Source organism: Lycium ferocissimum, chromosome 1, assembly GCF_029784015.1.
Source record: "Lycium ferocissimum isolate CSIRO_LF1 chromosome 1, AGI_CSIRO_Lferr_CH_V1, whole genome shotgun sequence".
Taxonomy (NCBI): domain Eukaryota; kingdom Viridiplantae; phylum Streptophyta; class Magnoliopsida; order Solanales; family Solanaceae; genus Lycium; species Lycium ferocissimum.
In genome coordinates this window covers 46,088,691-46,112,023 of record NC_081342.1, presented here as the reverse complement: position 1 = coordinate 46,112,023, position 23,333 = coordinate 46,088,691, and the positions used below count along the sequence as shown (strand labels likewise).

Here is a 23,333-nt window from a genome sequence, read left to right as displayed (position 1 = left end):
ATTTGATATGCATAATATGTGTTTTCCTTTAAAAGCTAGCAGGTTATATCTTCGCCTCATGTTTCATTATGTCTTTTTATGCCGCATTATTCATGCCTTACATACTCGCACATTTTTCGCATCGACGCCCTTTTTTGGATGTTGTGTTTTTATTCCCACGGGTGCAGACGGGGAGACGGTGCAGATCCGCAGAGTTCACCGGATTCGGGAGCACTCCACTACTCCGGAGGTGCTACCCATGGTCATATTATTTTGTGTATATATTTGGGTATGACGGGGTCCTGTCCCGTCCTTATGTCTTAGTATTCTAGTAGAGTCTCGTAGATGCGTATGTGTGGGTAGTAGATGTCCCTTGATGACTACATTGTACATTTGTATATCATTTTTGTAGCCGTGAGGGCTTATGTATATATGCATGTGTTGCCTTCGAGATTATATGTGTCCAGGATGAGTATGATGACCAGCATAATGAGTGGTGCTCGGTAGTCAGCTCCGGGTACCTGTCATGGCCCCCTAGTCGGGTCGTGATAGTATTATGCCGCACACTCAACAACCGAGAGTTTCCTTTACCTCACTCGAACTTCAAACTGAGAACCACTCTAAATCTGGCGCATCACATAAACCATTATTCAAGAAGTCTTCCCACTAGAAATTACTGACCAACCTTGGTTATCCCAACAAGAATCAATCATTGTCTATGCAATATCCCAAACTACTAATGAAACGATTCATAATCCGTAGGGCAATCCTTAATTACATAACCAGAACACCTCTAATCAAATTATGCGGTTATCCCACTCATTGGATCAACTCCACAGAGGCATAACATCAGTAGTAGCAGGTACTAGTCGAAACTTACACAATAGATATAATGTCCACACCCTTTGTCCAAGATTAGATGCAACACCTAATAACATCCTTGAGTACTAAAACTTTACACTTGCCCATCACTAGAGTCATTTCTATTAGTCAACCATGGGCCCCCATTAGCCTACGACATAACCGAACCTACTAACTCATCCATGAACCCTTACGTCCACTATACATAGTATAACCGCAACATAACTCTCAAATCAACAAGCTGTTGTTTCGAACGATTTCCCTCACCAATCCTCTAAACATAAACGACCCTACGAACACACCCTTTACTGAAGGACCACAGCTGCCCAGTACCTTAAGTTCCCATTCATCACAAGTAATCTTCCCTCCTGATCTAGACACAACAACCATTTTCTTGAAGGAACCCACAAAACGCTAGTTCTTACTCTACCACTGTTATTCTGTCATGTTGAAGCCCAACTTAACTTTTCACAACCGTATACGAAATCCACCCTCGTACATCTTGAAACCTTATCCTGACGAGCACTTTAGATACCAATTGTTCCCTTCTTATAGCGGAGATTGGTCTATCCAAATTCTCTTCTTGACGCCTCTGTCTCATAAGACAAGAAGTACTCTTACTAGCATACCCTAAGAAATCTTACTTCCCTACACTTTACCACAAAAGTTGCCTTTTATGTCCTTACCCTCAACTCCTTTTTCATTATCTTAACACGGTCACTATCCTCTAGTCGAATCCGATGATCCTCCCCAAGTTACACTTGTTTCCTGATGCTAACATCAACACTCTTTCATTGCTGAATTGTTGACTTGCCATTGATACACTTATGCACAAACCTATCATACTATCTTGACTATGCTGAAACCTTCCAATACCAAACCTAAGAGTCTCTCTCATAGCAGAAGGCTAGACTTAGTTGCGCGTCCGTATCATAGCGTCGCATCTCGTACCTTATCGCACCACGTCATATGAAGCTAATCATTAACGAATTCAAGAACGTGTTCCCACCACTAGTGAGAGAATGAGACAAGGAAATTCAGATAACAATTTGAATCGACTAGATACCAATTTGAATGAAGTAGCACGAAAGGAATGAAAGAGTAGAAGTTTCTTAAATGCCCTCTCGAGGATGGGTATGGACTTCAACGTACCATTCCTGAAGACTCTACTAGACATTGCTCTTGTACTCATGAGACCGGTGAACCTAGAGCTCTGATACCAACTTGTCATGACCCAATATCATTTACTTCTTTTAAGAAAATCAAACACACAAATACGAAATGTGAACACAAAATCGGATACTATAAATAACACAACAAGCGGAAGAAAATCGTTATCATTAAAACTCTCAAAACCGGGTCTTAACTTGTATAAGAGCTTCTAAGGAATGTACAATTTGAAGTAAAATACAAACTCAATAACACACTTCTCTCTAACAATGAGAAATAGCAGAAGTTTATAGATGAAACTCTGAGTCAAGTCGGATCCTCTAATAGCGCACCCAACGTTTCTGATGACTGCTTCGGAAACAATGTGAGGCTCGAACTCACCTGGAAACAACTCTACACCCCATAAGAAGTGTAGCAAGAGTAGTATGAGCACAACTCTACACCCCCAGTAAGTCTCAATGTTCTCTGGTCATAGCCTAGGTGAAAGCTTCTAATCCACAAGCCCGCCAAGTTTCAAGTATAAATCAGGCCATGAATAGGATCAGCTGAAACATAAGATCAGTTAAAATGCAAATATTAGTCAAGGCATATAATCAGTCAATGCAAATGAGTGAATGTATATGCGAGGCAATGCTATGCAATGCACTGGCCAACCTTTCTGTACCAAAAACACATGCTAAGGGCAAAGCATCGTAGCCATGACCCATGGGAGACCCGCAAAGTCTATGTACACCTCGTCCCAGCAAGACAGCTCGGGCATCGAGCACTCTCTGGCTCCGATAAAAAGACCTCGGATCACAAGCACACATTCCGCTCAGGTAACAACCTCGGATCACGGACTCTTATCTCTCTTTTACTCTCTCCAAAAGACCTCGGAGGCCACACTCTCTCACGTATAATGATTTCAAGTTTAACTACCATATCAAGTCACATATGCAATATAGGATATATGCCATGCATAAAATCAACAGTCACATTACCATGTGATGCATATCATAATTCATTTCATTAGAATACCCTTCATTTCCAGATGATGAGTGAGATATCAAGAAACAGAGATGAGAACAGTCAATTCACAAGTGTAACAAATTACGTATGAATTATGGGATGCAAGGCCATGCAATGAAATCCACCTCAAATACACCACATGACACAGGATCAACAGATACTTGCCGTAAAATGCATATCGAACTCCCTTTTTTAATATTTTCCTTCCTTTTTCTGCGAGGCAAGTGAGACGCAATAATGTGCATCATAGAATCAATAATGCAAGCCAAGAATACTGAACACAATTCAAGTCATTACTTTCAGCCTTTCCTTTCCATGAGATAAGTGAGAATCAAATGATAAACAGTTCTATCAACTAACAAACGTATTAGCAAACATGGCGACAAGCCCAAATAACAGCTGACGATACCAACCTAATTGGAACTCACCTCCACATCATGCCCGAAAGCCTATCATGCTTTCCCCGTCAATAACTACCATCTACATACGTGTCCCTAATCGGAGTCTAAATATAAGTAAGTCATAACCTACCTCGAAGTCCAACCAGGTGCAACGAACCTCAAGCCAAAGTCTTCCCCCTTCCGAATAGCTTCTAAATGATCGAAGTCTAGCAATATAGTATTATACATTAGATTACTAGACTAAAGATACCTACAACGTCATCAGCCTATTCGAATTAAAAAACAGCCTTAAAAAGGGAAACCCGAGCCTACAAGAGCGAAATTGGATTAAAAACGGTTTACCCAACACTTAGGAAGTCCAAATGTCAATTCCATCACTAATTAACCTCAACTTAGCATCCATTTCATTATTTCATCGAAATCCCCAATTTATAAGAAAACCCACATTTTAATCTGTTAGGAAACTTGTTTAGAAATCGAAATTGAAGTTAGAAATAGCTAATTCAAGTCACCAATCATGAAATCCTTTCTAAAACATTAAATAATTCCATTAAGAACAACCATTTCCAACCTAGGGTTCATTATCTTTCATCCGTTATTCTCCATAATGAAAACTTAAATGAAAGAGAAATTCAAGCTTAGCAACTACTCACCTCATTGATTACATGATTAGATTCAAGAAGATTCCTCGTCAAAACACGATTTTAGAGCAAAAGATGGTTCAATTTCAACCTAGGGTTTATCAGGCCAAAAACCTCAACTTAAACATGGTTTCCTAATCATGATATTCCCCACCTAAATGATAACATAACAAGATAAGCAGGAATTGAACTTACCTAATGCGAGAACTCTCACAATAATCAACAAATTCGTCCTTAGAACTCCTTTAGACCCTAATTTAGTGAACAGAAAGGAAAGGATTCGAGTTTGGGAATTTAAAGCCATTTAAAAAACAGCGATCTCGCATCTGTGGAACCCGTGTCCGCAGATGTGACCTTGCATCCGCGAAGACGACCTACGGACGCGGACTCACTAACTACCTACTGTCATCTGCGCGATGCGGGACAACTTCCGTACGTGTCGTCCCGTGCCCGCGGAAAAGACTTGCGTGTAACTACTTTGAAAGGCATCCTCGCACCGCGACCAAACCCGCAGAGGCAAAGTTCGGGCAGACGCGGCTGGGGTAACACCGAAGAAGCGGCACAATTTAAAACCAAAGAAAAAAATTGATTTTTCACCAACCTCAACCCAAAACCCGACACTCATCCGAGACCTCCTGAATACAACCTAAATATGCATACCAATGTAACAACACGCTACGAACTCACTCGTGCCCTAAGAATTTCCAATGGAGGTTACCCAAACCCCAAAAGAATCAAGTTTCCAACCAAAGGACAAAAATACCCCCGAGTGCCTCGAGAACCGAACCACTCATCCTACCAAGTTATAATCGACCCTCCGAACCCTATGGAACCTACGAAAATCACTTAAAGGTCCGTTTATCCAAAAGTCAACTATTAGTCAACACTTTTTCAACTTAAAACTTCTAAATTCCTCGAAATCAATTAAGACTTGAACAATCACCTCGGGAATCGTGCCACCCACCCCGCGGGTCACAAACACTCTAACGGAGCTAAGGGAAGGGGTCAATAGGGTTAAAAAGGGTAAAAAGCTAAATGACCACACAGGTCGTTACAGTTGGCCATTACACTTACCATAAGGTGTCAAGTGTAAGTGTAATTCTGGATATAAAAGTTAAACATGAACTCGAGTTCACCTCTTTAGAGGACGAGGGATCGGATAACTAGCTACTGGTGTAGTAGATGGTGTCTGGGGTATTGCGAGCAATAGCATTCTCATGTTAGTAGTGGATTCTTTCCGCATGTGATTGAATTCCTACGTGAAGCTCTTGTAACACCTTAATAAGTATAGCTCTTGATACTCGCAAGTTGCACAAACTATTTGCCAGTATGAATTACGTGTGTTATGGCCATGGTACTGATTTGGTTCTAGTCTACCATGTGCGAAGTGGGAGATGTTGGATATTGAGTTGGGTCGTGGGTCGCCCATGTGGACTGACCCGACCCGATTAGGAGAAATAAACCTGCAGAAAGTTATTAGAAGTTTAAAAAAAGAGTTACCACATACAAGGTAACTTCTACCCTATCATATAACGTGGGTTTGTGGGAAGAAATCGTGTAACTACTGTAACTTCTCTTTTCATATTAAAAGGCAAGGTTTCTTTCTTCTTGAACAGATAATAAAATAAAGATACCGATTTTTTATCTTTCCACAAGAACATAAAAAAGAAAGATATTTAGCTTGTGATATCAACTTTGTTTCCAAGTGATCCAAAGTGGACTTAGGGCAAATTTCTTTGGTGGTAAGATCAGCAACTTCCGCTGCAACTGAAAGGTACACAATTCGTTGTTCTTTCCCTTTATTGATTTTTAACACTCCATCCGTCCCAATTTATATGACACTCTTTCCTTTTTAGTCAGTCTGAAAAAAATGATATTTTTTTATATTTAATAACAATTTAACTTTATGAAATGATTTCTAGCGACACAAATTTCTACGGTTGTATTAGATCACAAGTCTCCTTTATTTCTATATATTGGACTACGTGGCGTAATATTTTATGTTGGGCGGCATATTTTATAAAATCAAACACACCGTTAACTTCTCTCCATTTTCAACCCACAACATAAAGCTGAGGATAAAGAATGAATTTGACGGTGGGAGAGCTTTCAGTTCCAGTGATTCGAGCCTTTGCTGGGGAGAAGGAGTGTAAAGGAATGCGACGTGGTAGAGCACTGAGAAGGTTTGATAAAGAGTTAGCAAAGGGGAATTACAAAGCTGCTCACTCTTTGTTGAAGCAATTACAGTACAAGACTGGTGGCCTACTTGGCTTCGGTTCTGCCAAATTGGTACTCCTTTTGTTCCTCTTCATTTACGTGATACTCTTTTTTCTTTTAGTCAGTTAAAAAAAATATGATTATTTTTTATATTTAATACTCCTTTGATTTTTTTGCTTTCTATATTTAATACTCACTCCATCCAATTTATGTGATAATTTTTTTTTAATCAGGTAAAAAAAAATAACTTTATATATTTAATACTCACTCCCTTTCGCTTTATGTAAGACTCTTTTCTTTTTATTATATTTAATACTTCCTTTGTCTCAATTAATGTGACAACTTTTTCTTTTTAGTAGTTTAAAAAGAGAATAACAACTTTCTTAATACTCTTTCCTTTTCAATTTATATGATACTTTTTTTTTTAGAGGATGTTTGAATTGACTTATTTTAAGTGTTTATTGGCTTTTAAATTCTTTTTTACTTTTTGTGTTATTTGAAAAAAATAAAAAATACTTTTAAACACTTATTTTAGGCTAAAAAGTACAAAAATAAGCCGAAAGCATTTTTTTTTATTGGGCTGGAGGGAGTAGCATTTAAATTCCAATGACAAGCACTTTGCTGTGTATCCTAGTTGTAGGAGGAAAATTTATGCTGATTCGTTCATTGGTATGTTGTTGTGGAGGTGCCTAAAAGATTACCAGCAATGAATAGACAAGAACTATGTATGGTTGATGAATCTTTAGTTGACTCAGTTCTGTGTTCAATCAAATATAGCATCGAGTTTGCTCTATCAGATGAGGAGGTATGAGTTCTGCTTTTTAATTCTGTTTGTTAATATATAGACTTTTCTTGAAAATTTTATTTAAATATTTGGCTTAGCTAGATTATATTCATGTAGGTCTTATTAACGGGAATGGAAGATGATCTGGGGAGTGAAAGCGATGATTCCCCTTATGAAGATCATCAAATGTGTTTGCAAGTAAGACTTTTTAATAGTACTAGTTTCTCGTCACGTGTGTTGCACGTGTATTATCCAATCATGTAAGAAATTTAAGTATTGAAGACTCAAATCTTTAATCTTCTTAGAAAAATAAAGAACTTGGACAATGACTTTCCAATAGTACTTGCATACACAATCAAATTATGCCACAAACTCTTTCATTATTCTTAGTGAACTCGATACTTGATTTTTTACTCAAGGAACAAAGACAAATTGCTATCAGTTTTCTTTATCAGAACTCCAAACATGTAGTGCTTCATAAAGCAATAATCAGATTGACCCAATTCACTGGCAAGCTGAGATGTGTCTCCTTCAGGCCATAAGTAGTGCCACTTGCTTTATCTGGAATTCTGAAAACAACTATTTGACAAATTTAAGGCATGCCTACTGGCATACAAGCTTTAATTCTTCTGTTAGTAGCTATTATTTGTGTACACTATTGAATATCAAGTACATGGTGAGTCTCGCTGTTATGTCAGCTGCTCTTTCTTCATTCAACTTATGTACTGTTTGTTAGACACATTTTAAATGATGGGGCTCATATAGTCTAGCTGTAGCTTAAAAGGTTCATTTTCTGCAGCATGAGGCTGGCCATTTTCTGGTTGGTTACCTGGTCGGGGTCTTACCAAGAAGCTATCAAGTACCTAGTGTAGAAGATATAACACAGGACAAGTTTGCTCAGGGAAATGTGCAGTTTCTTGGCTTTGAATTTCTCAAAGAAGTACGAATGCTATCTTAGTTACTATGAGAATTGTATAAACACCATATCATGGCAACATATGGCCGTAGGATTTCTTTTATTTCAATCTTCTTTAATTTCTTTGGTTTACTGTAGTACCTTAGCAGCATTCATGTATTTTTGCCGACTACACTCCCAATTATGCGATGGGATTAATCTGCATATTTGTCTTTTGTGGTCGCTGCTGTTTTACTTGTTGTCTTTATTCCTCAACAATAACAACTTTAAGCACCTATAGGCACACGGGTGTTACACGTGGATTTTTTAAATCAATTCTTACTAGCCTTCATGAGTTTCTTAAGATGACTACTTCCCCTAAATATGTTGCACTACAGAGAGGAAGATTTCAAATTAGGTTTGTCTCTCTTGTCAGTTTTATTTCGGTGCATAGTCATTCATTTTCAGGTCCAAATAACTGCAGGTTGATATGAGCACTATCTCAAGCAAAAGCTTTACCCAAGGCAAGGTAAGAATAGCTTGTTAAATATGTCAGCTTGAAGCTACCGAAATTCATGTAAGATATGCGGAATAAATGCTAGGGACAGCGATCAAACTGCTGGTTCAATGATCATTATTTTGTAGCCATAATTAAACTATGTGAGACTCGGTCATTTTAGTAGCTTTTCATATAGTCTTCCTCTAGGTAAATTAACTGGAAAATGTTTCTATTAATACAGGACACATAAGAAAGAACAAAAATAGATAGATAGATAGATATATAGCACCCTGGATCTGGAAGACTAAAGCACCCATGAAGGTGGCCTGCTTTTGGGTGGATTGGTACTATAGGACCTTGGTTGACTCAAGACAACCTGCAGAAGAGAGGCTTTGCTTTAATAATAGAAGGTTGCTTATGTGAAAAAGACCAGGAAACTGTGAATCACCTTTTTCTTCATTGAAAAGTCTCAAGGCAGAATTGGGATCTTTTCCTGAATATTTGTGGAGTTTCCTGGGTAATGCCGCACAATGTTAGGAGCCTGTTGGAGAGTTGGCAGAGCCAAAGGATAGTTAAAAGACGGTAGCAGTTTTGGAAAACCACCCGTCTATGCATCTTTTGAAGGACAAGGAAGTCATATCTCTAGAATTGAAAATATACATCTATAAAATTTGTACTTCTGGTTATGAGTAGCATACTGGAAAATGTAGAACAACACTTGGACTGTATAGAGATGCTAGGGAGGAAACTGTAATAGGCTGTCTTTGAGCCTTCTCTTCATGTACTTTTGTGTACCATCTTGTCCTATCAGCATATTGTATTTCTTAAATTACTGGATCATGAGTGTGCCGAAGGCATCCTCGCCTGTCCATCAAATTGTTCAAATTTCTTTTTGATTCCACAATTTGAAATCCTATTATCATGTACTCCCTCTGTTTCAATTTGTTTGTCTTACTTCCCTTTTTAGTCTATTTAAAAAAGAATGTCTCTTTCCTAATATGACAACTCTATAATTTCAACATCCGAGATGGCTTGTTTAAGACCACAAGATTACAGGGCATTTTGGTACATTATACATATCTTTAGTTCAAGGCTACAAGATTCAAAAGTTTATTTCTTAAACTTCCTGCCCAGTCAACTAAGACAAACAAATTGAAACGAAGGGAGTAATTGTTATGAGAAATGATCTAATCAAATAAGCTATTCCACCAGTGTACAAAAACTAACTGCTTTATGTTTGACTGAACTTCGACATTCATGCCTCACGTAAAGATCTTTGTGGGAAAAAATCCACTTAATTGTTATTGCTTTCTGCACAAATAATACGTTCTTTGAGTAACTCATATCCATGCTTTTCTAATCATAACTCCAACTTCCAAGCTTAAAATGCAATGTGTTTGCAGGAAAACAGGGCCAAGATCTCATCCCAGGTCAGATATCTTGCTATTTAGATTCTTTTTGGTTTTATAAAACGTTTGCTAGCCTTGGATCATTATTATTTGATTTGGAGATGGTTGACTTTGCTGTCCCAAGTTGTGCCTCAATACAACAACAACAACAACAACAACATACCCAGTGAAATCCCACAATGTGGGGTCTGGGGAGAATGCAAAGTGTCTTGAGACCATACCCCTATCTCGGAAGATAGGGAGGCTGTTTCCGAAAGACCCTTGGCTCAAGAGAAAACACAACGAGAAAGGTTAGATAAGCACAAGCAGTTCAAAGCAAAATGCAAATGAAAGCAAGAAAGCGAATAAGTCAAAGTAGAGCAGTCTGAAAAAAGGGAGCAGTAGCTACCACAGATAAATAAGATAATCAAGTTGTGCCTCAATGCGTATGTTATATCAGGTGTAGGTGTGAACCTTTATTTCAGATGATTACCATTGACCCACAGATAAATGAATTTAAGTCGCTTAATGGACTAACTCTAGTGTCATTGATACTGTAATGTAACATGATAGCAGCAACCATTGTTGTTGCATGACCCTTGGTTAGTTACAAACAATAGTAACTAAAACAAGGAATGGAATGAAACTGGAAGAAGTTTGAACTAAGCATAAAAGTTCCCTTTGCTCTTCTTTTGATAGCCTCGTTAAGTCGAAATTTTGTTCCTTAAGAGATGTTATCATGATCTTTGACTATATTTCTTAGTCCACACAGTACTGTTGTTCTAGAATCTTATAATTTTCTGGAGTCTGGCTCATTTAACAAGGGCGAAAATGATTATGAGGAGTTGAGTAACTCTCAATAAATAACTAGTCTTTTTTCTATAGCAGACTTTGAACAGGTTCTTGTGTGTAATACTAGGAGGGTTAGCAGCGGAGCACCTGATATTCGGATACTCAGAATTACTTCACTCAGATGTTCAAAAGGTCACATGCTCTCTACAACATTTTGCTTTATGGACGTGGAGCCTAAATAGGGCTAGTCGCTAACTGCTTTTTCATCAACTGTGTGCAGTTGGACAGAGTGCTAAGTTGGTTGTGCCTCAATGAGAATGAAGGTAACTCTCTGGTAAGACGGGCTGTACTTACCACTTTGTCACTATTAAGTCATCATCACGAGGCTCGATCAAGACTAGCAGAGGCCATGGCTTCAAGAAGATCCATTGGTTATTGTATTGATATGATAGAGAGCACTTTGTGAGACCATATGGTTTAGCCTAAATGAGTCACTGACTTGGGGGACCATATCATTTTTAACTCAACAAGTTCCCCTTCCCCATTTTCTTGCAGCATCAGAATACATAAGAGAGGTTACCTAATTCGGGAGACTAAATAATGCTACTCTCCAATCTCTCATAGAGCATTAGAAACTCTATTTAGTAAGTTTCATTTACCCTAGTTGAAATCACCTGGCCCTGCAATGCAGTGTTATTGAGAAGTCCTTTAGAAAGAAGAAAAGGAAAAGTGAGGTCCAGTGGTCTAGATCAGAAGATCACATGTAATGCTGAATGTTTTGCTTAGGTCAATTAAGTCGAACATTAGAATATTATGCTGCATGTTGGGCCTACTCTGTTTGGTGTTCACTGGTGAGATTACTATAGATGCATCCTCGTCGAAGAGACCATTAAACTCTGAAGTTGACTTAACCAACAAAGCAAAGCGGACTCTTTCTTCTCGGTCTATGTCAGTTGCAATCTGCATCTAAGTTATCATGCATTTTCGGAATGGAGAAAAACAAAAAGGAAAGAGACGGAGCTCTCCGTCTTTTAACACTTTGGACTTGCTCCTTAGATAGCAAGAAGCAAACAAGGGTAGGTTTTTAAGTTACTACATATCGACCTTAATGACGTTACTGATAGATAGGTTATTGATCTGATTGTGTCATTAGATTTCAGTTCTTTGTGAGTTAATATGATAATATCAAGCTCAACTTGTAGGATGAGCTATTGTATTTGATCTTGGGATTATGTTCTGTGTTTGTGAAAATAAATCATTTTGGGATTTCATTAGTCATGTATTACATAAATCATTTTGGTGAAATTCGTCAGTTTTTCTTTCGTCAATCTGAGATTTTCCCATTTTGATTACATCAAGATTATCATCGTTATTTTTTATTGGCAACAAAATTATGGATGATATTTTTTACGGAAACCTCTCTTATTGGTGAGCCATTTGTCACGTATGGGAAATTCACAAAATCTTCAAATCCAGCTGTTATTCGTCTAAAAATCATCTAACATATTTTTGTTCAAAAATCATCTCAACAACAGCTTTAACTTGATGACTTTTTTCAATTTAAAAAGCCATGTGGCTTAATATGATTGGCCGCATATTTTATTTAATTTAAAAATAAATCCACCCACTTTTATATCCAAACCCGTTGAGCCGACCCGTTTCTTTTAACCTCAACTTCTGATGTCAATTCACTCTGTGCTATCACCTCTCAAGATAATAGGACGTGTTCTTGTATCTGATTCTGTTTGCAGTTTCAAAGAGATTTATAAGTACACCGGGGATAATTTAGGACCAGCTACGGATGAACCAATTACAATTTTGCTGATTAATTGGGGGTGTCAACGGGATCTTAAGAAGGCTTGAGAAATTGGTCCCTTGGCACGTGATTTTGTAGTGGATAGTCATACACCTATACCTAAACACTTGCATAATTTAAGTGACTAGAGTGATAGGGTTATCGTGCTATACACTAGAAATGATAAGCAGCAGGCTGATTTTGATGTTTCTGCTTTGGCAAATGCAAGTGATTTGAACAGTGACGATGATTTTGAAGAGGAGTTTGATAGTGATAATGATAATAACAGTGAGAGTGAAGAGGAAGATGAAGGTGGGACGAGGAAGAAGAGGAGTTTCTGCGGAAAAAAGAGTAATCCGGTAAGTTTTCCAGGAAATTAAAGAAACGGGTTGGTTCAACGGGTTTGGGTTTAAAAGTGAGTGAGTTTATTTATTAAATAATATACGTGGCCAATCATATTAAGCCACGTGACTTTTTTAAATTGAAAAAAGTCATCAAGTTAAAGGGCGTTAGTTTGAGGGGTATTCTTGAGGCAAAAAAATAGGTTAGGGGTATTTTTAGATCAATAGGTGGAAGAAAGGTATTTGTGAGTCATTTCCCATACATTAAGGATATTTTTGGCCCTTTTCCGTATTTTTTATTAGCAACATACTAGTATCAGTTGCTCATCCTTCACCAAATTAGATTATCTATAGATTGTAATTGTCACAAATTGTTTTAGTAATGGATTTTAGTAGTTTAGCGATATAATGATTTTCGTCCATCATCAAAGCCAGTTTTCTTTGAGTAAACAAGGACGCATTCTTTGAGCAAGTCTGGGAATACATACTAGAGAGTAGAGAAGCAGTCCCTCCTTTACATTAATGTCTAGAAAAGGACTATTTTTCAGCATGCCTTCTGATGAGCATCAAGTCTTCTATCAACATAAATGTACAATACATTCATTTCAGGGTAAATATTTATTCACATTTGATGTTACACTAAACCAATGTAATTTACTATGTAGGGTACTTTCTCCCTTTCAATTTGTTTGTCTTACTCTTTTATTAATCTATTTAAAAAAGAATATCTCTTTCCTTTTCTAACAACCTTTTAATTTCAACTTACACATGACATGTTTAAGATCACAAAATTAAAAGTCATTTTCGTACATTCTACATATCTTTAGTTTAATACTATTAGATTTAAAAGTTTTTTTTTATTATCTTAAACTTCGTGTCAAGTCAAAATCAAACAAACAAATTAAAATAGAGGGAGTAATATTTGTTCACATCGGGTGTTTACACTAAATCAGTAAAAATATGCATTAACATATGTGTAAACGGGATAAGTTTTTACCATAAGCTAGGCTTGTTAATTTGAAGGAAAATGAATATAATACAAACACATATTAGGTACGCGCCAAAAGTGGCACTTGTGCGACTTTGATATCTCCTCAATTCATTTGTTAGGTACTTTTCCTCCAACCACCCGAAATAAGTTGGGGTGGTCCTTCGGTTTTTCGGTTCGGTTTTTTCAAAGTTCGGTTCTGTTTTTCGGTTTCGATTTTTTGAAAGTGGACACCGAACACCGCACCAAATTAGTTCGGTTCGGTTCGGTTTCGTTTTTTCTAATTCGGTTTTTTTTTTAGCAATTACACATCTCTCCATTTATTTTCATTTTTCGTTCTTGATTGCTTCGAGTTACAGAGGTTTACGCTAGATTAAATGTTTGAAGGTTTGATGACTTTAGAATCCAACCATAGTGATCATCCACACATACAAGATAATATCTTTTATATACAAAATATAATGTATTATACAACGTACAATAAAATCATACGAGGTATGTAAAATTTATATAGTGTATAATCAAATTATGTGAGTTATATCTAATTTATTATAATAGGTGAAATAAATTATATGAATATTATTCTATGTATAACATTTTTATTATACTATATTTAACAAAAATCAACACTCAAATTATTATTATACTTGTGTTCAATATCCTGTAATGTTAAATGAAAACTGAGATTTTATTTTTTATGGAACAATGAAAGAAGTTGAGCATAAGGAGGAAGTAGAAAAGGTAAGAAAAAAACGTTGGAAAAAAATCTTGCACAATAAGGAGGAAGTATGAAATTGTATAAAAGCAGTTATACTATGAACAACAAATAGGTATTGGAGTTATTCACATCTGAAGGGTTTCCTTATATATAGCAATTTGATTTATTATAAAACACTTAACCTTCCATGTAATGTTTAATAACATTTAGTTGCTAAGAGTATGTAAATATTACAATATTATTGTCTACTTATGTTTTTTTCCCCAAAAAAAATTGTATTCATGTAGTAAATCTTCAAAAAAAAAAATAAAAAAAAAATTCGGTTTAACCGAAAAACTAGTGAACCGGAACCGAACACCGAAATTGTTATTAAAAAAAAACGAAACCGAACCGAAATACCGAAACCGAAAAACCGAATTAATTTGGTTCGGTCCGTTTTTTCGGTTTTCGGTGTTTCTGCCCACCCCTAGAAATAAGTATTTCCATCCCAACATTGGCTTTTCTTTTGCTTTTTTTGCACTCAGGGATAAATGAAAAATTATCATGAGATACAATTGAATTTTTTCAAACTAGTTCAATTCAAATATTTTTTCTGTTTTCCATATATGTACATGCAATTATATTTTTATCCATTAACTTGTGAATTGGTAGATAATTGCATCAATTGGACAAGGGAATCTGTCAACATCTCAATGTTGTGTCCCAATTTACTACCAAACTCCAATAATTGCCTTGTTTGAACATGTCACAACTTTGCTTTTCCTTTGATATAATCATACGTTGGCATGCAATTGATCGATGATTTTGGTTTGCCGTGGTGACATTTTGTTTCAATTGTTAACAAGGATCAAAGAAGATGAATTATTCAAAAGTCTAGAGCTTTTTTCTGATTTTGGGATATTCAATTTAGAGGCAGAAAAATGTCCATTCATCATCAGGGAAATGCTGACAGCAACAATGTTACAGGTATCCTTTCTCAATTAAAAAAGGAAAAAGAAAAAAAAGAGTTTTCAATTATAAATTTGGGCTCATCATCATGTCTAGCATTAGATTAATTAGTTAAAATCAGCTTGAACAATTTTCTATTTGAGGAAAGGGACAAGTAATTTGGGAATGACCAAAATAATAATAATAATGACAAAAAAGAGAGGACAATAAAAAGTAATTGTAGCGAATGGGAGGAATGATTGAGGCCTGCAGATTTTAGCCTAATATAAAATCCTCAGGTCAGGTTTTTGCATATGGGCATTGTTTGTATCTAGCATGGTTTCACTGAATTCTTGATTGTTTTCTATGTAATCCTAGGGGTGAGGAGAACATGATGTTGGATAGTTTGAACCTGCTTTCTCTTATTTCCGAATTCTATGTTACAGTAAATAAGGCTGAAACATCATCTACTTCTTCAATCTTCAGCATACTTGTTGAATTTTTGTGTCATTTGTGGTGCTTGCGTCTGTGACCAAATTCCTTTTGGTCTCTTTAAAGAGAAATTTGTAACTAACATTTACTTAATATTTCAGATTTTTTTGTTTACGTGCTGTGTTGAATTTGCTAACTGTCAATGAAATGTTAGCTATTATTTCTGCAGAATGCAGTCAACAGTTTTGTGTAATAATAGCTCATGTTTATTTGTGTAGGTTCTTGCCTCTACGAACTTTTGCAAATGGAATCATCTTGTAGTGGTCTTCAACCAGAAAGACGACAGCGTTCTTCAAGTATGTAATATCTTATTCTCAGCTTGAAATGAATGGCAGTTTAGGCCATTGTAGTTTTGAAGAGTTACTCACCATCTTACCCTTTTCTACTGGATAAACATTTTTGGGTTTTCCTTTTTTGGTTTTTTGTGTGTGCACCATGTATACTTGTTGAGTTGCCTAGGATTAGTCACTTTCATGTTGCTACTATGTCAATTTGACCACCATGGAGATACTGTTCCTTAATTTTCTTTTAAACACTGTTGAGTTTTATTCTTCTCCTAAGCATCAAATGCTGTTAATTGGTGTATATTTTCTCAGTTTACATGATTGACCAAGCTTGATTTATAAAGGTCACTCACCTGTACAGCTTTTGCAAGTGTAATCTACTATTATTTTTGTTAGGTCCTCGACATAGACTACAGAGGCTGTTGAGTGAATCTGGCAATAGATCCTGTGCAGACTGTGGATCTCCAGATCCAAAATGGGTGTAAGTATCAGAACATACCAGTTTTATATCACAATTAAAGAAAATTATAAGGTTTATCAATCTCTTTAATTACTTTTTTGATTCATCTTGTAGCTGACCCTTTATTGTCCCATTGTATTTGACTTATGCACCATCCATTACAGAAGCCTTTTACTTCTTGGTCTGAAGTTTTCCTTTATGTTTGTACTTTTTGTATCTCAAATGTAGTTGGGGAAATAATAAATTATCTTTTCGCCTCTTCTTCCATTCAGCAAAACAGTGGTTTGTCAAGATTTAGAATCATTCAAACTTAGGAATACCAGTTGTTTTACATTATTAAGGAAAGTGTTAATGGTAAAACACACCTGAACTATCACTTTTTCGCGAGTTTCACACCCCAACTATCATTTGTTCCCTTTTCCTACCTAGACTATCATCATTTATGTATTATAACACACCTCGAAACTGATTAGGCCAAATATCAGTTGTTCCTTTTCCTACCTGAACTATCACTATCTATTCAACTAGGTATTTTTTAATACATAGATGATGATAGTTCAAGGAGGAAAAGGAGTATATGGTGATAGTTCAGTTAGGAAAAGGGAACAACTGTAGGTGGGGTGTAAAACTCGCGAAAAAAGTGATTGTTGTGTGTTTTTGACCATTATCTCTTTAGAAAATGCTTTCTTTGTTTCCCCTCACTATGTTGGATATCATAAAACCCAGTACTTAGCGGTATCTCTTTTTTTTTTTTTTTTCAAAAGAATCCGACTTTGAAGATCTTCCTTTATTTTGAATAATTGTTGGATAACCTGGTATAATTCCTCTTTTCTGTGTAATTTGACCTCGAGTCCTGAAATTGCTTGCTACATCTATCCCATTTTGTGATATTCAGATCTTTAAGTCTTGGAGTTTTTATATGTATCAAGTGCTCCGGAGTACATCGAAGCCTTGGAGTGCACATATCGAAGGTTGGGTTTTCGAACTTTGCTGTTTGTCTTAACTGCCATATATACCTGATATTGTAGAATGTACTAGAATAATGTTTGATCTATTTTCTTTTTTCTCATGCCCCTTTATCTGAACTAGAATTAATTAATGGAAAACCTAAAAGAGAGTAGATACTTGAAATGTTGAAAGATGGGTAAGAAAGCTGTGACTTGGAAAATTGTGTGGAAATATTATGGAATAAGTACCTAACCTTCTCTTTTCACCTTTGCCTGGAAGAAGCACTTGCTCGAATTTAACCGAAGTTGATTTCAAAACTTGTATCGATATTTCTTTTCATTTGGGTAGTAAGAAATTTCTGCAAAGCATGATTTATTGTCGGGTATGAACAAAGTCCCACATGGAAAATAGAAAAGAAAAAGTAGTCATTTATTGTTGGATACTTTTAATAGTGTGCGATCTTTTTAGGGAAAACCATGCAGGTTTGGCCCAGAGCCGACAATATCATACCATGTTAAGAGTATTGTTTTAGCCCAACATTTATTTCCATCTTATTCATTGTGAATCATGATTTAGCTTCTTCTATCTATTCTAAGCTAAAAATAAGGAGAATTTACTGATTCATTAGCTGTTTAATGTTGTTCAGATGAATAATGTTGTATAGAGGGTCTGTACCCTTCATGTGTGTTTTTGCAAAATATCAAGTTACATGATCAACTATGTTTGTTTTGTTTCTGACTGGGTAGCAGGTACCATTCCTGTATTTGATAATCTTTCCCCTTTCCATTGGGAACAAAACAAAGATTAAATATTTAATGTCATGATTAATAGGTTCTATCAGTGAAGCTCGACGAGTGGACAGACGACCAGGTTGATAGTATGATAGAGATGGGTGGAAATACTGCGGCAAACATGAAGTACGAAGCTTCCATTCCTGATAATTACAGGAAGCCCAGACCTGAGTCATCAATAGAACAGCGTACTGACTTTATCAGGTAACATAAATGTGACCATCAGATTTAGGTATATATGAGTCGCAATCTATTCTGAATCGAAAATCCACTACTCAGGAGAAAATATGAGATGCAGCAATTTCTAAACTCTGATGTACAGATTGTCTGCCCCTTCCCACCATCATCGTCCTCACGCTGCAATTCCTTAAGCCTTTCTTGTAGTTTGGCCATCGATAAGAGACATTATGAGAAGCAATCCACTGGGCATCGCATCCATGGCATAGGCCATGCATTTCGGAATAGCTGGAGAAGGAAAGAATCTGAACACAGGACCACCAAGAAAAGTAACTCAATGGTAATAACTTATTCTCTAAGGAACAAAATCTTCTGCACTTATTTTGACAGAACCAAAGTGAATAGTATAATTTTCTTGTGTCCATGCTGCTTCCCAACTTACATGGAATGCAAATGGGTAAGGTAACTTAATAATGAAAAAGCTTACCTTACGGGATGAGAAAGGTGAAAGGGCCTTTTTATAGAGAGAGAGAGAGAGAGAGTAAGGCAGGGTTTTATGGGGTTCTGAAGTAAAACTTTCAGAGATGGAATGCGAAGTCTTTCGTGCTCCTCCTCGACCCTATTGTCAATAGTGTTCTTTAGCAGGAGGTTGGCTAATGCTTTGGCTTCAAAATTGAACAAAAGTAAATCCCAGGCTTTGTTTAAGAATTGTTCCTTACATAATCTATAGAGAGAAAATGATTGTTTCATATGTCATTCCAAAGACAATCAAGCAATTCTATTAGATCACGGACTGAATTCTTCTTATATCATACTTAACATATTCTCAGTGTTGTAAATTGAACCTCAATCCTGCTTATTTTACCTATAGGCAGGTATGGTTGAATTTATAGGATTAATAAAAGTCAATGTGGTGAGAGGGACCAATCTAGCTGTTCGTGATGTGGTAACAAGTGATCCTTATGTAATTCTCTCCTTGGGAAGCCAGGTAAATGCTATTTCTAGTGGAGTTTTCTCATTTTTTCCATTAGTGCAGGCTAATATTTGAAGTATACTAAGAATCCTTCTTCAGAAAATCTTTTGGTTGACACACTAAGGATCTTTTCCATTAGTGCAGGCTAATATTTTCTCATACTAAATTCAGCTCTGAACTTCTTTTGGTTGCAGTCAGTCAAGACGCGTGTCATAAAGAACAATCTTAACCCAGTTTGGAATGAAAAGCTAATGTTGTCAATCCCAGAAAATATTCCTCCTTTAAAAGTGGTATGCTTTTTTCTGTCATTTTATTAGCTATTAAATGTGAAGAAGGGCAGTTATATGAACATACCAGCAAATGTAATACAAAAGGGACTTGAGAGGGGCAATTAATTATATGAACATACCAGCAAATGTAATATAAAAGGGACTTGAGATAAGCTGCAATTGTTGGCCCCAATTGCCATAAATTTATGCACATTTTGTCTTAATAAAATTTATCTGCATGTGTGAGAGAATTGTTCAGGCCACCCTAATGATCTTAGGCATGGTTTCGCAGCTTGTGTATGACAAGGATACGTTTACAACGGACGACTTCATGGGGGAAGCTGAGATTGATATCCAGCCCCTTGTTACTGCTGCAAAAGCATCTGAAAATTCAACACTTAGTGAATCAATGCCGCTTGGGAAATGGAAAGCAAGCAAAGACAACACTTTAGTTAAAGATGGTCTAATCAGTCTAATAGATGGTAAGGTGAAACAGGAGATTAGTGTGAAGCTTCAGAATGTTGAAAGAGGAGTACTTGAGATTGAGCTTGAATGTGTTCCTCTCACGCAATAGCAGATGCAAGGAAAGCAAAGACTGAACGAAACTAACTTCAAGCATATATAGCGGTGATATTTAACATGGTTAATGCTTGGCAGCTATGTATGAGGATCCTCTATCTGAGCCAAAGTGAAGCTTTTGGTTGCATTTGAGTTAGTCAAGTGCTTCAAACGTGGACGCATAGAAGAAGGAAACACAATATGCAGGCAAAGTTATATGAACTTGGTTATCATTGCCAGAATTTTTAGACTGGATTAGTCGCAAAAAGTGAATTATGCTTGTTAGATGACACTCGTTATACGTGGCTGAAATGGTGAAGGGTCGACCAATTGAAGGGACAAGTGTAGACTATGGTAGAAAGGCAAGGAAATCTGGAATGACACCATCATTTAACTTTTGCTGTCATATTTGACTTTTGATATTGCTAGGGCAGATAACTTCTTAATGAACTGTATGATGCAGTAAGAATGTTCTAACCAAAAAGGCCGTTTGTCTGGCTGTACTAATGTTCATTATATTACACTTTGTTATTTTCTTTTTTTCAAATTGATGATAATACAATATTTCAGTATTAGGACAATAACATTGATCGCCATAACTCTTATCATTTAGGAGTGAACCTACAAAGTATATGAAAAGAATAAATACAGAGAGCTAACTTATTTCAGGATAATTGATTTAATACTTTAAAGTTCAAAGGGCTTTTGCCTCATTATGTCTTTGGCTAACATTTCTAGTGAGCCTGGAAGTTGCAGTTCATAATTTAACAAATCTTTGATAGGCCACTTAAACGAGACTTAAAACGATTGTCCATTCTCTATATGGGGATGTTCTAGCATAATTGATACACTTCCTAAATGTAAGTATACAAGTATTAAATTATAAATTCATTAAGATTTAACTTACAGGAAATGTGACTATTTTTTAGTGTTCCGTACGAAGGAAAATGTTTTCTTGTAACATGTTTTAAGTGGGTTCTTACTTATTTTCTAGTGTTCGGTATGTAAGCAAAAAATATTATCCTAAAAGCATTTGTGTATAATTTAGACAAATATTACGGGAGGTTGTTACGGTCCCATGATATGGATCTAGTTATGGGACACTGCGAAATGAAATCAGATGTTTTCTTCCTACGACCTATGGTGCTGGTTCATTAAGAGAGATCCTGCAATCTCTTGACTTGAAGTGTTCAAAAGCTGGAATAATTTTCTGCCTAGATTTCATGAGATAAATATAGAGTTTAAATACAATACTGATAACATAACTATCCCTAGAAACTAGGATATGGTTTCATACCATTACTGGAATGAGAAACTGCAAATTAAATAACTACGACAAAGAAACTGCAAATAACTACTACACAGAAATAACTACTGCAAAGCACTACTACTGTAAACTATTAGAAGACCAATGACTGCTAACATTACTCCCCTCCTTGAAATCGTGCTTGTCCTCAAGCGTTATGTGTGAAAAGTACAAATATTTTCCTCTTTTTCAGCAAATTCTTCCTCATTGTCAATAGAATCAATCCGGAATAATTTCTTGCACTGATGGCCCGAATGAGTAGATTGTCACAAATGAAACAGAGCCTTTTATGCCATCTTTCATCCATTTCAAAATCTGACGAATTTCTTCACAAATATGGCGGGTTGTTGAGGTGAGAAATTTGTTGCCTTTGTCTTTGATCTACAGGCATCTAACAATTGCGAACAAAGGGGTTGTTCCTTGCATTCATAAAGTCGGGAACAACTCATTACTGTAGTCAAATTTGGAGGACTGTGCAACTCTACCTCAATTACTATGTAATCAGCAAGACCACTAATGTAAAGTTCAATTTCTGCTCTTGTGTAAGGTACCGTACCCGCAAAACTAATTTCTCAAACTTTTCTTGGTAATATGCCACAGATTCAATTTGGCGTAACTTAGCCAATTTCTCCAACTTTTGACTTTTAATTGGTGGTCCAAAACGAATAATGCATTGATGTTTGAACTCATTCCAAGAGCATTGAGGCATATCTTTCTCTAGCTGAAGAAATCAAAGTTGTGTAATTCCTTTCAAATGAAAAGAAGCAAGTCTGATTTTTTCTGCTTCTGGTGTTTCTTTGGTGTTGAAAGAAATACTCACACCTGTTCAGCCATCCCAAGGGGTCCTCGTGGCCACAAAATCGTGGAAAATCTGTTACACCTTGGAATTCCGGGTTGTTGAGCGGTGAGTAGACTAACGTAAGTTAAGGTGTATATGATGTCCCTACAAGTAAGAAGGGATACTTAATGGTTCTAATTAAGATTCCAAAGACATTTGAGGCAAGGGAGGAAAGTTCATCAAAATGAAACTTCACTGTATTTCTGCGAAAGGGGGGTTCGACGGCCGTTATTTGTACCGTCAGGCGGGTCGACACTTCGTCGCTTGTGCCGTAGAATTGATTTAGCGCAAAGACCATTCGATGGAGTAGATCGACGGATCGTCCTTCTCACCGTAGAATGAAAGGAAACGAAAGTTGCTCACTGGAAATTTCAGGACTTTGACGGTCAGATCGCCCCGTCGATCTGATCGACGCTTCGTTGTTCGTATCGTATAATTGCCCGACGGGTCAGATTTTTTATATAAATGGACGATCCAAGCTCCTTTTTTTTTTTTCATTTATCAGCTTCTCCAACCCTCTCCACACCTCTAGAACCTTCCCCACACTATATCAACATAAACCCATGATAAATCAAAGATTAAACACCAAAACTTAGTAGAATCAAGTGCAAGGATGTTCTCTAGGGCTTGTCGAAATCAAGAATTCCATTGAAATTAAAGCTAGGGTTTTCTCCAAGTGAAGTATCTTAATTCAAAGATCGTTCCTACACAATCAAAGGTGATTTTTATGTTCATTTCATGTTATTAAGAATATTGAGTGGTTGAAAGACTTAGATTGAGAAGGAAGGTAGAATATGGAGCTCAAATGTGAAAATAATGGTATTTTTGAATAG

General features: G+C 36.5%; 2 protein-coding genes across 14 annotated transcripts; both read left to right on the top strand.

Annotated features, from left to right (window-relative positions):
- The first annotated feature begins 6,052 nt into the window (after positions 1-6,052).
- Positions 6,053-11,900, top strand: LOC132054778 (uncharacterized). 8 transcript variants are annotated; one of them, XR_009414371.1, is made up of 8 exons: positions 6,054-6,349; positions 6,963-7,082; positions 7,179-7,259; positions 7,861-8,001; positions 8,441-8,485; positions 9,859-9,885; positions 10,763-10,827; positions 10,916-10,964. XR_009414371.1 is itself a non-coding variant. In XM_059446751.1 (8 exons), exons 1-8 carry the CDS (start codon positions 6,146-6,148, stop codon positions 11,099-11,101), a joined length of 900 nt encoding a protein of 299 aa, XP_059302734.1. In that variant the 5' UTR covers positions 6,054-6,145; the 3' UTR covers positions 11,102-11,900. The 8 variants fall into 8 exon arrangements, 7 of the variants coding, with proteins under 7 accessions (XP_059302749.1, XP_059302734.1, XP_059302755.1 ...); XM_059446751.1 differs by having other exon boundaries at positions 10,732-10,827; positions 10,916-11,900; XM_059446779.1 differs by having other exon boundaries at positions 6,209-6,349; positions 6,912-7,082; positions 10,732-10,827; positions 10,916-11,900.
- Positions 11,901-14,940: 3,040 nt separating this feature from the next.
- Positions 14,941-20,940, top strand: LOC132054736 (probable ADP-ribosylation factor GTPase-activating protein AGD11). 6 transcript variants are annotated; one of them, XM_059446733.1, is made up of 9 exons: positions 14,942-15,443; positions 16,115-16,192; positions 16,577-16,661; positions 17,536-17,611; positions 18,420-18,583; positions 18,764-18,896; positions 19,428-19,544; positions 19,724-19,819; positions 20,091-20,940. In XM_059446733.1, the coding sequence occupies exons 1-9, from the start codon at positions 15,398-15,400 to the stop codon at positions 20,370-20,372; spliced, it is 1,077 nt and encodes a 358-aa protein (XP_059302716.1). In that variant the 5' UTR covers positions 14,942-15,397; the 3' UTR covers positions 20,373-20,940. The 6 variants fall into 6 exon arrangements, with proteins under 6 accessions (XP_059302723.1, XP_059302716.1, XP_059302710.1 ...); XM_059446727.1 differs by having other exon boundaries at positions 18,752-18,896; XM_059446707.1 differs by having other exon boundaries at positions 14,943-15,443; positions 18,659-18,896.
- Positions 20,941-23,333: the final 2,393 nt, after the last annotated feature.

Bases quoted from the DNA above. Each gene is read 5' to 3' on its own strand.
- LOC132054778 (XM_059446751.1), top strand. From the start codon at position 6,146: ATGAATTTGACGGTGGGAGAGCTTTCAGTTCCAGTGATTCGAGCCTTT. The intron at 6,350-6,962 runs GTACTCCTTTTG...GTTGTTGTGGAG, and splicing joins GCTTCGGTTCTGCCAAATTG to GTGCCTAAAAGATTACCAGC. The intron at 7,260-7,860 runs GTAAGACTTTTT...CATTTTCTGCAG, and splicing joins ATCATCAAATGTGTTTGCAA to CATGAGGCTGGCCATTTTCT.
- LOC132054736 (XM_059446707.1), top strand. From the start codon at position 15,398: ATGTCCATTCATCATCAGGGAAATGCTGACAGCAACAATGTTACAG. The intron at 15,444-16,114 runs GTATCCTTTCTC...TTATTTGTGTAG, and splicing joins TGACAGCAACAATGTTACAG to GTTCTTGCCTCTACGAACTT. The intron at 18,897-19,427 runs GTAATAACTTAT...TTTTACCTATAG, and splicing joins CCAAGAAAAGTAACTCAATG to GCAGGTATGGTTGAATTTAT.